The sequence below is a fragment of the Camelina sativa genome, chromosome 3 (assembly GCF_030686135.1).
Source record: "Camelina sativa cultivar CO46 ecotype springtype chromosome 3, ASM3068613v1".
Lineage (NCBI taxonomy): Eukaryota > Viridiplantae > Streptophyta > Magnoliopsida > Brassicales > Brassicaceae > Camelina > Camelina sativa.
The window spans coordinates 16045723-16058039 of record NC_141882.1 but is presented as its reverse complement, the minus strand read 5'-3'; the positions used below and the strand labels follow the sequence as shown (position 1 = coordinate 16058039).

The 12317-nt window shown below is 37.0% G+C and overlaps 1 protein-coding gene across 1 annotated transcript; it reads right to left on the bottom strand.

Annotated features, from left to right (window-relative positions):
• Window positions 1-1080: 1080 nt before the first annotated feature.
• On the bottom strand, window positions 1081-5917 carry LOC147946998 (uncharacterized). Its single transcript, XM_087507323.1, has 6 exons — window positions 5050-5917; window positions 3131-4396; window positions 2382-3046; window positions 2060-2270; window positions 1689-1978; window positions 1081-1638 (listed from the first exon to the last, which is right to left on the bottom strand). Exons 1-6 carry the CDS (start codon window positions 5915-5917, stop codon window positions 1081-1083), a joined length of 3858 nt encoding a protein of 1285 aa, XP_087363449.1.
• Between the last annotated feature and the right edge of the window lie 6400 nt (window positions 5918-12317).

Sequence of the window (12317 nt, the reverse complement as noted above, 5' to 3'; positions counted from 1 at the left end):
TTTAAATATATTGAAATGTCAAATCCAAAAACTCACTATGTAATCCATCTAAATCTTGGAAAAACACTCTAGGTATTTTCATTAAACTTTTATATTTAAAACGAACTAAAAGATGTAAATTAGATTCATCATTCCAGAAATCTTTTGCTAAATCAATAATTAGAGGAATTTCTTGACTTTTAAAAGAATGAATGTTAGAAAATAATTTAGAAAAATGTATAAATCGTTGAGATTTAAATTTTAGTTGATTTTGTGTCATGGCAAAAAAATGAAAACAGTTCAAACAGACAAATATATAGATTTCAAAAGATATGAATGTTCCAATCAACACAACTTTACAGTGAACAGTTGTAATTTTTCATAAATAACCGTTCTAATGATTTCAGAAAATATCCAAAACGTACGATTGAAAAAACACAATTGTTGGTCGTATTTATTCGGATTGTTATTATTATAGAGACTAGTAGTTTCATTCTTTTTGTCAGTCACGCTACCAAACACATGTAAACAAACGAGCAAGAGAATGTAAACGTTGATGTCACTGTTGCATTTTGGTTTTATCACTTCAGCTTCAGCTTTACGTATTCTTAATTTCTAGCGCATCGCTATGTGTAAGCTTCTAACATGTAATAACAATATGGGGGCTCGCATATAAATAAGCCTTAATCCTAAAACCCTTAAATCGCTATGTATGAACCTAGAGGCCCGAAACTCTAAACCCTCATGTAGCTACCTATATATAAGCTTTTAGTGAAAATAAAAAGTTGATAAAAGATTTTGAGTGTCTTGTTATATAAAATTTTGTTTTCAAGTTATTTGATTGTGGCACCGATAAAATGTCACATGTCAATTTTAAATTTACTAAAATAAGAAATAAAAAGAAATAAAAATTTTAAAGGAGTAAAAAGAAAAGCTATGTATAATCAATATTTATTTATTCTTTTTTTTTCAACCAAACTATAAATATTAAAATAGAACTCCAAGATTGGTTGCTCAAACAGGAGGAAATCCTATTAAAATAGATTCTGAAGGTAGAGATCGTGAAGATCGAGCTAGGCAATCGGCTCTGACATTAGCGTCTCATGGAATCCTGGTGAGGGTGAAGGAGGTATAGGAACTTCGAAGCAGTGAGAAATCCTCCAGCAGATTAGAAAAAGCCGGCCAGTCTTCCGGCGTCTGCACCATTGCCGTTAGCTCTACGCTATCCGTCTCAAAAGCCTGACAATCGACTCCAGCCACCAGTAAAGACTCCATAGCCCAGATCAGCGCTTGTAATTCTGCATGTAGAGGTGATATACTCCGACGGTGACTCCGTGCTCCCAACAGGATCGTTGTAAGCTCTCCATTGCAGCACCACCAGCCCAAACTCTGGTAGGGATTTGTACCTTTCCAAGAACCATCAAATTGGCATCGGGGAGAGGAACCCCTGTCCTCCGAAAAAGACGGAGGATCGAGATAATTCACTGAGTAAGACTTGGCCTCCTCCCACAATAATTTATCCGTAACCGCTTGATTCAAAATCTCAAGAGATTCTACCTCAATACCCTGGAAAACCTTTTTATTTCTATCTTTCCAAACTGACCAAATAATCCAAGGTAGTTGAATGCCGATATCCGAGACCCCGGATTGCGAAGACGCCTGCCAAAAAATAAAGTCTAAATTCACATAAATCGATGTGTATGGAAAACCCCCTGGTCCATCCGTATAGGTGACAACTCCCAAATATATCGAGACCTAGGGCACTCAAAGAGCGCATGGTTTATAGTTTCCACTGCAGAATCGCATCTCTTACACACGATGTCACAACGAACACCCCGATGTGCAAGACGCTCCAACACAGGTAGAGTACCCGAACCAATCTGCCAAAAAAAGTGTTGGATCTGGAATGGTACATCAAGTTTCCACAATTGGGCCCGCAAAGCCGTACAAGTCGGCCCATACTCTACATCCATAATTAATTCCCGAGCTAACCGGTAACCTGATTTGACCGAATATTTCCCAGATTTAGTATAATGCCATATTAATCTATCCGGTTGATGAGTTCTACTAACCGACATACTTTGGATTAGTTGTATATCCCCCGGATCAAAAAACTCCTCCAAAGTAGGTAGATGCCAATTCTTAGTCTCCGGGTTAATTAAATGATTAACCATTAAACTCGGAAGCCATAACCTCTCTCGGCCATTCGCCGGTCTAGGGCGAATATCCGGTATCCATGGATCACGCCAAACCGAAATGGAATTGCCAGAGCCTACCGCCCATCGCGCCCCCTGCTCCACCAATCCCTTGATGGAATAAATACTTCTCCAAGCAAAGGACGGATTATATGTTTTTTTTGCCATAAGAGGATGTTTGTTCCTGAAATATCGACTTTTCATTACCTTAGCCATTAAAGACGTTGGGTATTGAATTAGACGCCAAAACTGTTTGGCCAACATAGCCTCATTAAATTGTTCCAGAGATCGGAAGCCAATTCCCCCTTCAGCTTTATCTTTACATAGTTTGTCCCACGCAACCCAATGCATACCACGAGCTTTGTCATTGGACTTCCACCAGAAAGTGGAAATTGCACTTGTTAATTTAGATGTTAGTTCCTGAGGTAGCTTATAACACGACATAATTTCCTTGCCACCCTTTGACAAACACTTTGCAGACCAGCCATTAACACGATCATCTAGCCGATCCTTAACGTAGCTAAACACCTTAGTTTTCGATCCTTGAAGATTCTCAGGAATACCCAAGTAAGAACCCATGCCACCCTCCTTAGAAATCCCAATAACTAACTTTAACTGGGATCGAATATCCAGAGTAACCTTTTTGCCAAACATAATAGATGATTTAGCCAGATTGACCTCTTGACCTGAAGCTCTGCCATAGGTACCAATTATATCCATAACCGTCCTACATTCCTGAGCAGTTGCTTTGCAAAAGAACAGGCTATCATCCGCAAACAGCAAATGCGAGACAGTAGGACTACCACGGGCGATGGTAATACCCGTCAATTTTTTCTCCCTTTCAGCCTTCTTAATATTAGCTATCAAGACCTCTGTGCAAAGAATAAATAAATATGGAGATAGAGGGTCCCCTTGTCGTAACCCCCTCTGAGGTCTAATAAACCCTCAGGGCTGACCATTCAGAAGAACTTGGTACGACACTGACGATACACACCACATAATCCACAAAATCCATCTCCTATCAAATCCTAACTTGACCAAAACCGCCTCCAGAAAATCCCACTCTACCCGATCATATGCTTTACTCATATCCATTTTAAATGCCAAAAATTCCGAATTACACCTATTATTAGTATTTAATCCGTGAAACATCTCTTGAGCCACCATGATGTTATCAGTAATTAACCGTCCAGAAACAAAAGCTGATTGAGTTTCTGAAACCAAACGAGGCAATAGACGTTTCAGACTGAAACACAACACTTTTGAAATAATCTTATAGCTCACATTACATAAGCTTATAGGTCTAAACTCCGCCATCCGCTGAGGTCGATCCACTTTAGGAATAAGATAAATATTGGTCTCATTTAGAAGCGGATCAAAACTTCCAGTGCGAAAAAACTCTTTAATTAGAGCCACTAAATCCCCTTTGAGAGAAGACCAAAATCTTTGGAAAAACAAAGCTGTCATCCCATCAGGACCTGGAGTTTTCTCCGGATGCGTAGCAAACAGAGCTTGCCTGACTTCCCTTTCCGAGATATCCCTGATAAGATCTCTGTTCATACTTGCCGTAACAATCGGATCAATTGCTTGTAGCATCTCAGAAATACCTCCACCGTCGGATTTCTTGAACAGATCCTCAAAATATGTTGTAGCTATATGTTCCATACCCGACGCTGATTCATCCCAAACGTTATTTGCACCAAATAAACCAATTATCCTATTCCGAACCCGCCGTTTTTTAGTGGATGCGTGAAAATATGAAGTGTTTTTATCCCCAACCCTTAGCCAAAATTTTCTGCTCTTTTGTTGCCAATAAATCTCCTCATCCCGGTATGCCTCTTTCAATTTCCTCTCAATTCCCCGAATATCTTCCAGCGAAACCGAGTTATCCATCTTCGCATCATGCAGAGCAGTCTTCAAAGAAGAAATAATTGATGGGCCAGTACTGACATTATTTTTGCTCCACCAGGAAATCGAATTCCTACAATTCCTTAATTTATCAACAAAACCCGGAATCCTAAAATTCCGTGTCCGATTCCAACCAGACTCAACCGCTCCAGCCAAGCCCTCCTTACCCAACCACCCCTTATCAAACCGAAATTGTCTCTGTCTCCTCCGGACCGCCGTCAAACAAGTTGCTAAAATTGGACTATGATCAGAACCAATCATCTCCAAATACTCTACTTTCGAATTGGGATAGAGGGCGTGCCAGTCTTCATTACCTAAAGCACGATCAAGTCAGCAACGAATCACTTGATTATTATACCGATTCCCACGCCAGGATAATTGATCCCCATAACATGGAAATTCAAGCATCCCAATATCCTTAATCATTGAGATAAAAGGTTTGAAGGAATTAGCTGACCGTAGGGCACCACCCTGCTTCTCATGGTTACCAATTAATTCATTAAAGTCTCCAATAATAAACCAAGGATCAATACGAAAAGATCCAATGTCCGTTAATTTATCCCACACTTTTCCGCGATGTTGGGGAACCGGGTTACCATAAACAAAAGAAAAATATACCAATTGATGATCAAGAACAGCTTTTGTATCAATTATACGGTCATTATGAAATAGAACAGAAAGATTTATTTCATCCTTATAAAATAAAACCAAACCACCACTAGCCCCTCGGGGTTCAACAGTAAACATTTTATTATAGCCAAATTTTGATTGAAATTTTTGTAAATAAGAAAAACATTTCTTTGTCCCTGATAAAAACAAAATATCTGGTCGATGCTTCCTCCACAAATCACCCAAATAATTCTCTGTCAGATCAACCCCAATGCCCTGACAGTTCCAACTTAGGACCTTCACGTTTTAGCCGGCGGTTTCGGGAGAGCCCCCGTCCCTATCTTTGCTGGTCTTATACCAATGCCAGCCGGTTTTCCATCCACAGCCGTGTTCCCTTGTTTTCCCATCCCATTCTGTTTGTTACCTTCACCTGCAGGTTTAGATAAAGCTTTAGCTAGCAAACGTTTACCAGAGTAAGCTAAAATCAAACCAGGCTTCCTAACTAGTTTCTTAGGCAGAGAAGTAGGCCTCCTCGACCCCTCAATTCTCGTACGACTGATATTAACTTCTTGCAAAGCAGCCTGTACTACATTCACATCCAAATCAAACATTAAGGATGGTGAGGAAGTACCTTTCGGATCCTCCACATTGGGGATAACATCACCCGAACCCAAGTCTCCTGAACCCGCATTCACATGGTCGAGCGCAATCTCACCCTCTTCTGGAAGTTTACCATGTGAGGTAACACCCTCCTCGAGAAGATCATCAGTCGCTTCATCAAACTCAGAATCAACCAAAACCGCAGTAGTCCCATGAGGAGGAGAACTCTCCCTAGCTACTTGTTGAGCAATTCCTTGATCAACCACGTCAGGATTAACACCAAGAACCCCTTGTGACTGCTTCTTTAAGAAACCGCTTTTTGCCTTGTACAACGGTTTCGGCCAAGCTTTCTCTTTCCCCTTGCGGTTAAGGGGGAAGGAATTAGCCTGTCCCATGTATCCTCCATGACCCCTCTGAATCTCCCACTTATCTCCTGACCCGCTTGCAACTGCACTGTACGTCCGTTTTTGTTCCCTCCCTGAGCCATGGTGACGAACCTGATGAAACAAACCGGAACTACCCGCCCCAGCAGAAAACTCATAAGCTTGGAAGTCCAAAGCTCTCTTGACTACCTTTCTAGGCTTCTCCCAGCCCCCAGCATTGTGGAAAAACCCTTGATTCCCCATCCCTTGTTGTCGCTGAACACCTCTCTTCTCACGATGATTCTCAAACACGTGACTCCCACCAGCTTTAATCAACTCTGGACAACTCTTCTCATCGTGGTAAGACGAGAGCAATTTTCACAATAGTCGGATAGTTTCTCATACTCAAGAGTCACCACCACTTCATCTCCAGATTCGAACGGCACCAACAGCTTGAAAACAATAGGATTGAAGCCATTTACCGTAACACAAACGCTCCCAGATTCTTCATCAGTATCTCGGATTATACCAATCTTCTTGCCAATGGCCTCCAAAGTAGCAACCTCCCACAGATGCATCGGAATGCCAGAAACTCTCACCCAAAAGTTGATGGCAGAAGGATAAGTAGAAGATACAATGGGCTCCCACTTAACCAAGGAAAGCATCCAACTATCAAAATGGTAAGGACCATTCTGAAGAACCCCTTGAAGATCATCCGCATCCGCAAAATTGAACTGGAAAGTTCCTTGACCCAAATCAGCTCCCACCACATTGTCTTCAAGCTTCCATATCTTGGGCATGGTGGATAGCAAAGACTCAATCCGTTGCACCTCTGGATTCATCAGTCTCCCTATGAGTGTGAGATCAAACTGTTGAATTCTCTGAGCCAAGACCGAGTTTGATATTTTTACAACTTCCGTACGCATCAGCGAACCCTTGCCCTTCATAATCGCTGATTGAGACATTGACGAAATCACTAGCCTCAAAAACCAAGCTCTATCCGCTACTAACCACCGCAAATCACCACTGAAAGAAAGTAGAAGGAAGTGAGAAAATGAAAGACGGTGTTGTCGAGTAAAACCCAGTCCCCAGATAATTACCCCTATATCAATCCTGATACGCTGATATAATTCCGGAGATACTCCAATCAACCAAAGACGAAATCTAAAATCCACAATCATAGCCCAAACAAATCCCAATCCGCGTATCAGCTGAGAATAACATCCTGACAACCAGAGAACCAACCCCAAAACTGCCATAAACGATATCTCTGTTTTTAAGACCAACACACCCCAAACAGAATCCAAAATCGAAAACGAACCTTCAAACCCGATTCTACCAATATCCTCAAATCAAATCGAGATATCCAGCCATGCCAAATCTCCAAATCCCAATCGCATCGAATCTCCATTAAAAGAAATAAGATCCCAAACCGGAGGGAGATTTGTTTCGAAAATCAGGATCAGATTTCCGGTCTGACCCCAACAATCCTCCCTCACCGGAGAACGAGAAAGACCCTCTTTCCGTTTCCCAAGCTCGTCGAAGCCACTCATTCAAAAAGCGAATCGAATCGCCGAGATCGCCATCCGTTACTTTCTCTAATTTTATGGTTTTTTATGTATCATATGTTTTTAAGTCATAATTTTAATTGTAGATCATTTATTTATTCTTTTTAAAAATATATATATTTAAATTTAATTATATCATAGTATTTTTATATTTTAGTTACATTTTTAGTTATATTAGGTCCGTGAGCCCATCCATATCTGATGGTCGGTTTGCTACGTTCACAAGACTTTAAAGACTTGTTTACCTTCCCTACCCACATGATCTTTTCCGGTGTTTTGTCCTCACTCGCACAGTTCCGACAGTCACTTCCCGGAAGGATACCCATCCTGAAACTACTCTAGCATAAGCACGCTTAACTGTGGAGTTCTCTCAGGACCCTTGACCGAAAATATAAGTGCACTCTGGTGACATAGGTGGCCAAATCAATTATTTTAAACCTCCCATTAACATATCACAACATCCTCGTTGCCAACCAAGATCGTCACTCCCGATGGTGTCGACTCCACACTCGTCTAGGTTTGGCTCTGATACCACTTGTAATGCTCCGGCCGCCACCTTTTAGTGGGCCCTATGTCCAATCCCTTCCCATGGATCCACCTTCCTTACTGAGCCTCACATACTCTCACTAGACCCGTGAGGCCATCCATATCCGAAGGTCGGTTTGCTAAGTCTGAGAGGTTTTAAAGATTAGTTTATCGTCCCTACAAATCACCACATGATCTTACGATGTGTTTTGTCCTCACTTGCACAGTTCCGACAATTACTTATTGGAAGGTCACCAATCCTGAGACTACTCCAGCTCAAGCATGCTTAACTCTAGAGTTCTCTCAGGAACCTTGACCGAAAAGTTAAGTGCACTTTGGTGACAGAGGTGGCAAAATCAATTCTTTTAAGCTTATCCACAAGTCTCTGAAACCGGGGTGTCACACTATCCATCTCCAATCCGTCCAAAAATCAAGCAAAGGCCACAAGAATCTATAGGGACCAAGTAGCAGCCCAAACAAACAAAAAACACCACAAACAACATTAAAAAAAGCAAAATAAAAAAAATCTCAGACTAAGATCAGTCATGGTCATGCACTCACTCTTTTGCAGAAAGATCTGACCCAACAACGACGAATCCACACGTTAGGAAGCCTCTCCTTTGTTCCTAGCAATAGATCCTTACTATATAGGAAAAGATCTCACCCCACAAGCCAAGAATCTCACTAAAAACCTCAAAACTCTCAAGCGCTCTCTTTTCTCCCTCTGTTTCTCGCTTAAACCCCACAGGTCGATTTTTCGCTTAAATACTTGGTTGGTTTGGAGATTCCACTTAAACCAAACCGATCCAAATAAATAACTTAATTCAATATGGTCGAACCAAAATTTGTTGGTGTCGATTGACACTCTCCTGATGTTGATCGACACCCACCCCCAAAACATATTATTTGGTTGGGGAGTGTTACAAAAAAGTACTCAGCTAGATTGTCAAGTAATATATATATATATATATATATATATATATATATATATATATATAATTTGGTTATCTTTTATAAAATCTTATGTTTAATTTGGAGAACTACTCAGCTCGGTTGTCAAGCATATATGTGTAATCATTTTGTTAATATAAGTTTAATTTGGTCAACAAATGTAAATTTAAGCAATATGTGGCCATGTAGGAGTTTCCGTGTAATGTAATGTGTTGGGATGTTAACCCTCTTCTAAGCATGCATGCATGCATCTCTATTGAAAAAGGTGATATGGTGAATATAATTACTTACTTAACTATCCATCTAGTCACTAATAACAAACTTAATATGATTATTTTGTTAAAATTAACCTATCATATATGGACGTGTGGGTTTCCCCGTAATGTAAATATGTAATGTGTTGAGATGTATATAATTTTATTCTAAGCATTTATCTCTATTAAAAATGTGAAAAGATATAATGGTGAATTGTGTACTTATTAAAACTATCCATCTAGTCATTAATAACAAATTTAATACTATATTTTCTCAACTTTTTATAAATGGTTAATTAAGGCATTAATCTTACTTTGGAAATTACATTTTTTCTATTTAGAGATACCTCTAGGAAAGAAGCGTGTAGCGTTTGACAATCTTTGTTTAATTAAATATTTCACACAAATATTTTAAAGTCTTCTCAAGTAACAAAGAATTTTTTTGTAACTAATGTTGTTACTGCATAAAATGTGTACTAATGTCTAATAAACTAACACACATATATATATATATATATATATACAGAACATGTGTTCTAACCTGGTAAGTAAAAAATATGTTAAATATAAATTTCCATTGCCAACACTTTAATAATACACCAGTTTAAACTTTAAACTAACACGCTCCGGTTTCAAGAGTTTCTTGGTCGATTTAGAAAAATCAAAGATAAAGAAGCTCATTTCTCACTTTGAAATGTTTTAATTGATCATTTGTGGGAAAGATTCAATAATGATGGTGTATAAACTAAAATCTAATTTTATTATTTATATGATGTATTGTAATTTTCTTAGTTTAATGAAATGCTCAATTTAAATAATAAGATGATTTATAAAAGTTTTGCAGAAAAAAAATATGGGTCTATTTGTAAGTTTTATAAATAAAAGGTGCTAAAAATAAAATAGAAATAAAATATATTTTATAATATTCCCTTTTAGAATAAAAAATAGAGTGATACATTGAAGAGATACTCTACATATTATTGTATTAGAGATGGACTAAAATATTATTGTATTAAGCACCCAACACTTTTACCTTAAGAAGGTAGTTTTGTGTTAATTATAAAACATAAATGTTATTGTTTCTTCTCTAGTTTAATGGACGCGTACGATGTACGCTTCTACCTTAATAGGACTAAGGTTTGGATCTACTGTCAATATTTTGTATTTGAAATAACTAAAATTGAATATGACCCTACAACAATGATATTTATATATATTCAGGTGTTTTATATTGTATAAACAACAAATATAGAGTACAGCAACATTCCCTATATATAGTGTTTTATATTGTATAAATTAATATAAAATTTAAATGTTACTTTTCTGCTCTAACCTAATGTATTATTGGCTAAACTTTGGATGTTTGATCAAGACGTCTTTAAGAATTTCTTTGTTAGGGATAAGCATTAACATGTTAACATGTAACACACACAAAAATAAGAAAACAGTGCCTTACGTTTTCTCTCTAGATATATATATATATATATATATATAATCGGTCATTGATAATATGAGTTCATGATTAGGGGATCTTATTGTTAAACGAAAACAAACAATCTAGTAATTACGACGAAGGAAAACGTGTTGTAATATTCCACAAGTTCATTTTTTTTTAGTAAAGAATTTGAAGTTTTCAATGGACATACAAGGAAATGAAAGAAAATAGTAGTGCTTTGTTTTTATCCCCAATTCATTTCATCGGTCAAGACCACTTCATCGTCGGTTGAACTATTTTAATCTTCTTTAATTTGTAATAAATTGTAGGATTAAAAATATATAGCTAGAATATTAAAAACCTCAAGAGTTAAACTTATGATTGTGATTGAGACAAATATTTTATGGGCATTTCCCAAGAACTCGATAAACGATCAAGAAATGATAATATATGTTTCAACTATAGAGTATGTGACTCATAAGGAACAAGAAGAGAAGAAATGCAGAACCAAACATGCATATATATTATATGGATATAAAACTCATCAGAGTTTAGAGACAACGATTTCCCAATTATTTTACTTACAAGAAAGTTTTCCTGGACTTAATAGTTTAAGAAAATTTTAAATTAACATGTATATTTCAATCCCCCTCAAGATCAATATTTCAGTTACTTATTTATAAGAGAGCTTCACTCTGGAATTGTAAAAGTAACCTATCACTCTTGGGTTTCCTCCATCTCCTTCTCAACTTCTTTTAACTTCTTGGAGAGCTCTTCCAACTTCACTTGCATATCGTTGAACTTCTTCTTGACCTCTTCAATGGCACCAACAGAAGTTCGACCAGTTGTAGGATGAAGTTGGACTATCTCCGCACAGAGCTTCTCAAACTCATCTTTCAACTCATTGCTCTCACGATCCAGCTCTTCAAGAAGAGTATCCACACTAGTGTTTCCAACATTAGCCATTTTTTCTCACAATGATATCAAAGAAAGAAAGAAAAAGATGAAAAAAATTATAAAATGATATTGTGAAAGAATTTTGTGTGCGTTGCAATGTAAGAAAACCTCTTCTAAACATCTGCATTTATAGCTGTAAAAGGTGATAATGTTGAGTTGCGTACTTTAACTCTCCCACCTACGCCACTAACACAAACTTACTAGTTACTACTTCTCTCACAAGTCTATGGTTAATTAAGGTATAACCTCCTACTTCTCTCACAAGTCTATGGTTAATTAAGGCAATAACCTTACTTTGGAGGTTATACCTCGTGAAGGTTCATTTCTCTGCAAATTATTTGTTAATAAAAATTATAATGAAAATAAATGGAAACAGATAATAAATAAATAAATATAAAGAGAGTTAAAAAGACAACTATTTAAATAGACACATCTTTTAGAACGAAAAAACTGTGATGAAAACTATAAATAAAATATAGTGAAAAACACAACTCTACAGTGAACAGATACAACCATTTGATTTTTTTTTAAAACAGATAAAAACAAAAATTTTACGAAAGAATACTACGAAAAATCGTAAGTGTTGTGTCTACGCTTGATTATATTTTTACCTAATAACCCATATACACTGCTTTTAAATAGAAAACATCTTTATTACCATATTGAAAAGTCAAATTCAAAAACTTACTATATAAACCATCTAACTCTCGGAAAAAGAACTCTAGGAATTTTTATTAAATTTTATATTTAAAATTAAAGAAAAGTTGTAAATTAGATTCATCATTTCAAAAATCTTTTGTTAAATCAAAAATTGGAGAAATTTCTTTACTTTTAAAAGAATGAATGCTAGAGATTGAAATAGTTCAAACAGACAAATATATATATATATATATATATATATATATAGATTTCAAAAAATATGAATATTCGAATAAATAAAACTTTACAATGAACAGTTGCAACTTTACAAAAAA

Bases quoted from the DNA above. Each gene is read 5' to 3' on its own strand.
- LOC147946998 (XM_087507323.1), bottom strand. From the start codon at position 5,917: ATGGGGAATCAAGGGTTTTTCCACAATGCTGGGGGCTGGGAGAAGCCT. The intron at 2,271-2,381 runs GTAATGAAAAGT...TTGGTGGAGCAG, and splicing joins CAACGTCTTTAATGGCTAAG to GGGGCGCGATGGGCGGTAGG. The intron at 1,979-2,059 runs GTATGTCGGTTA...CGGTCAAATCAG, and splicing joins GGATATACAACTAATCCAAA to GTTACCGGTTAGCTCGGGAA.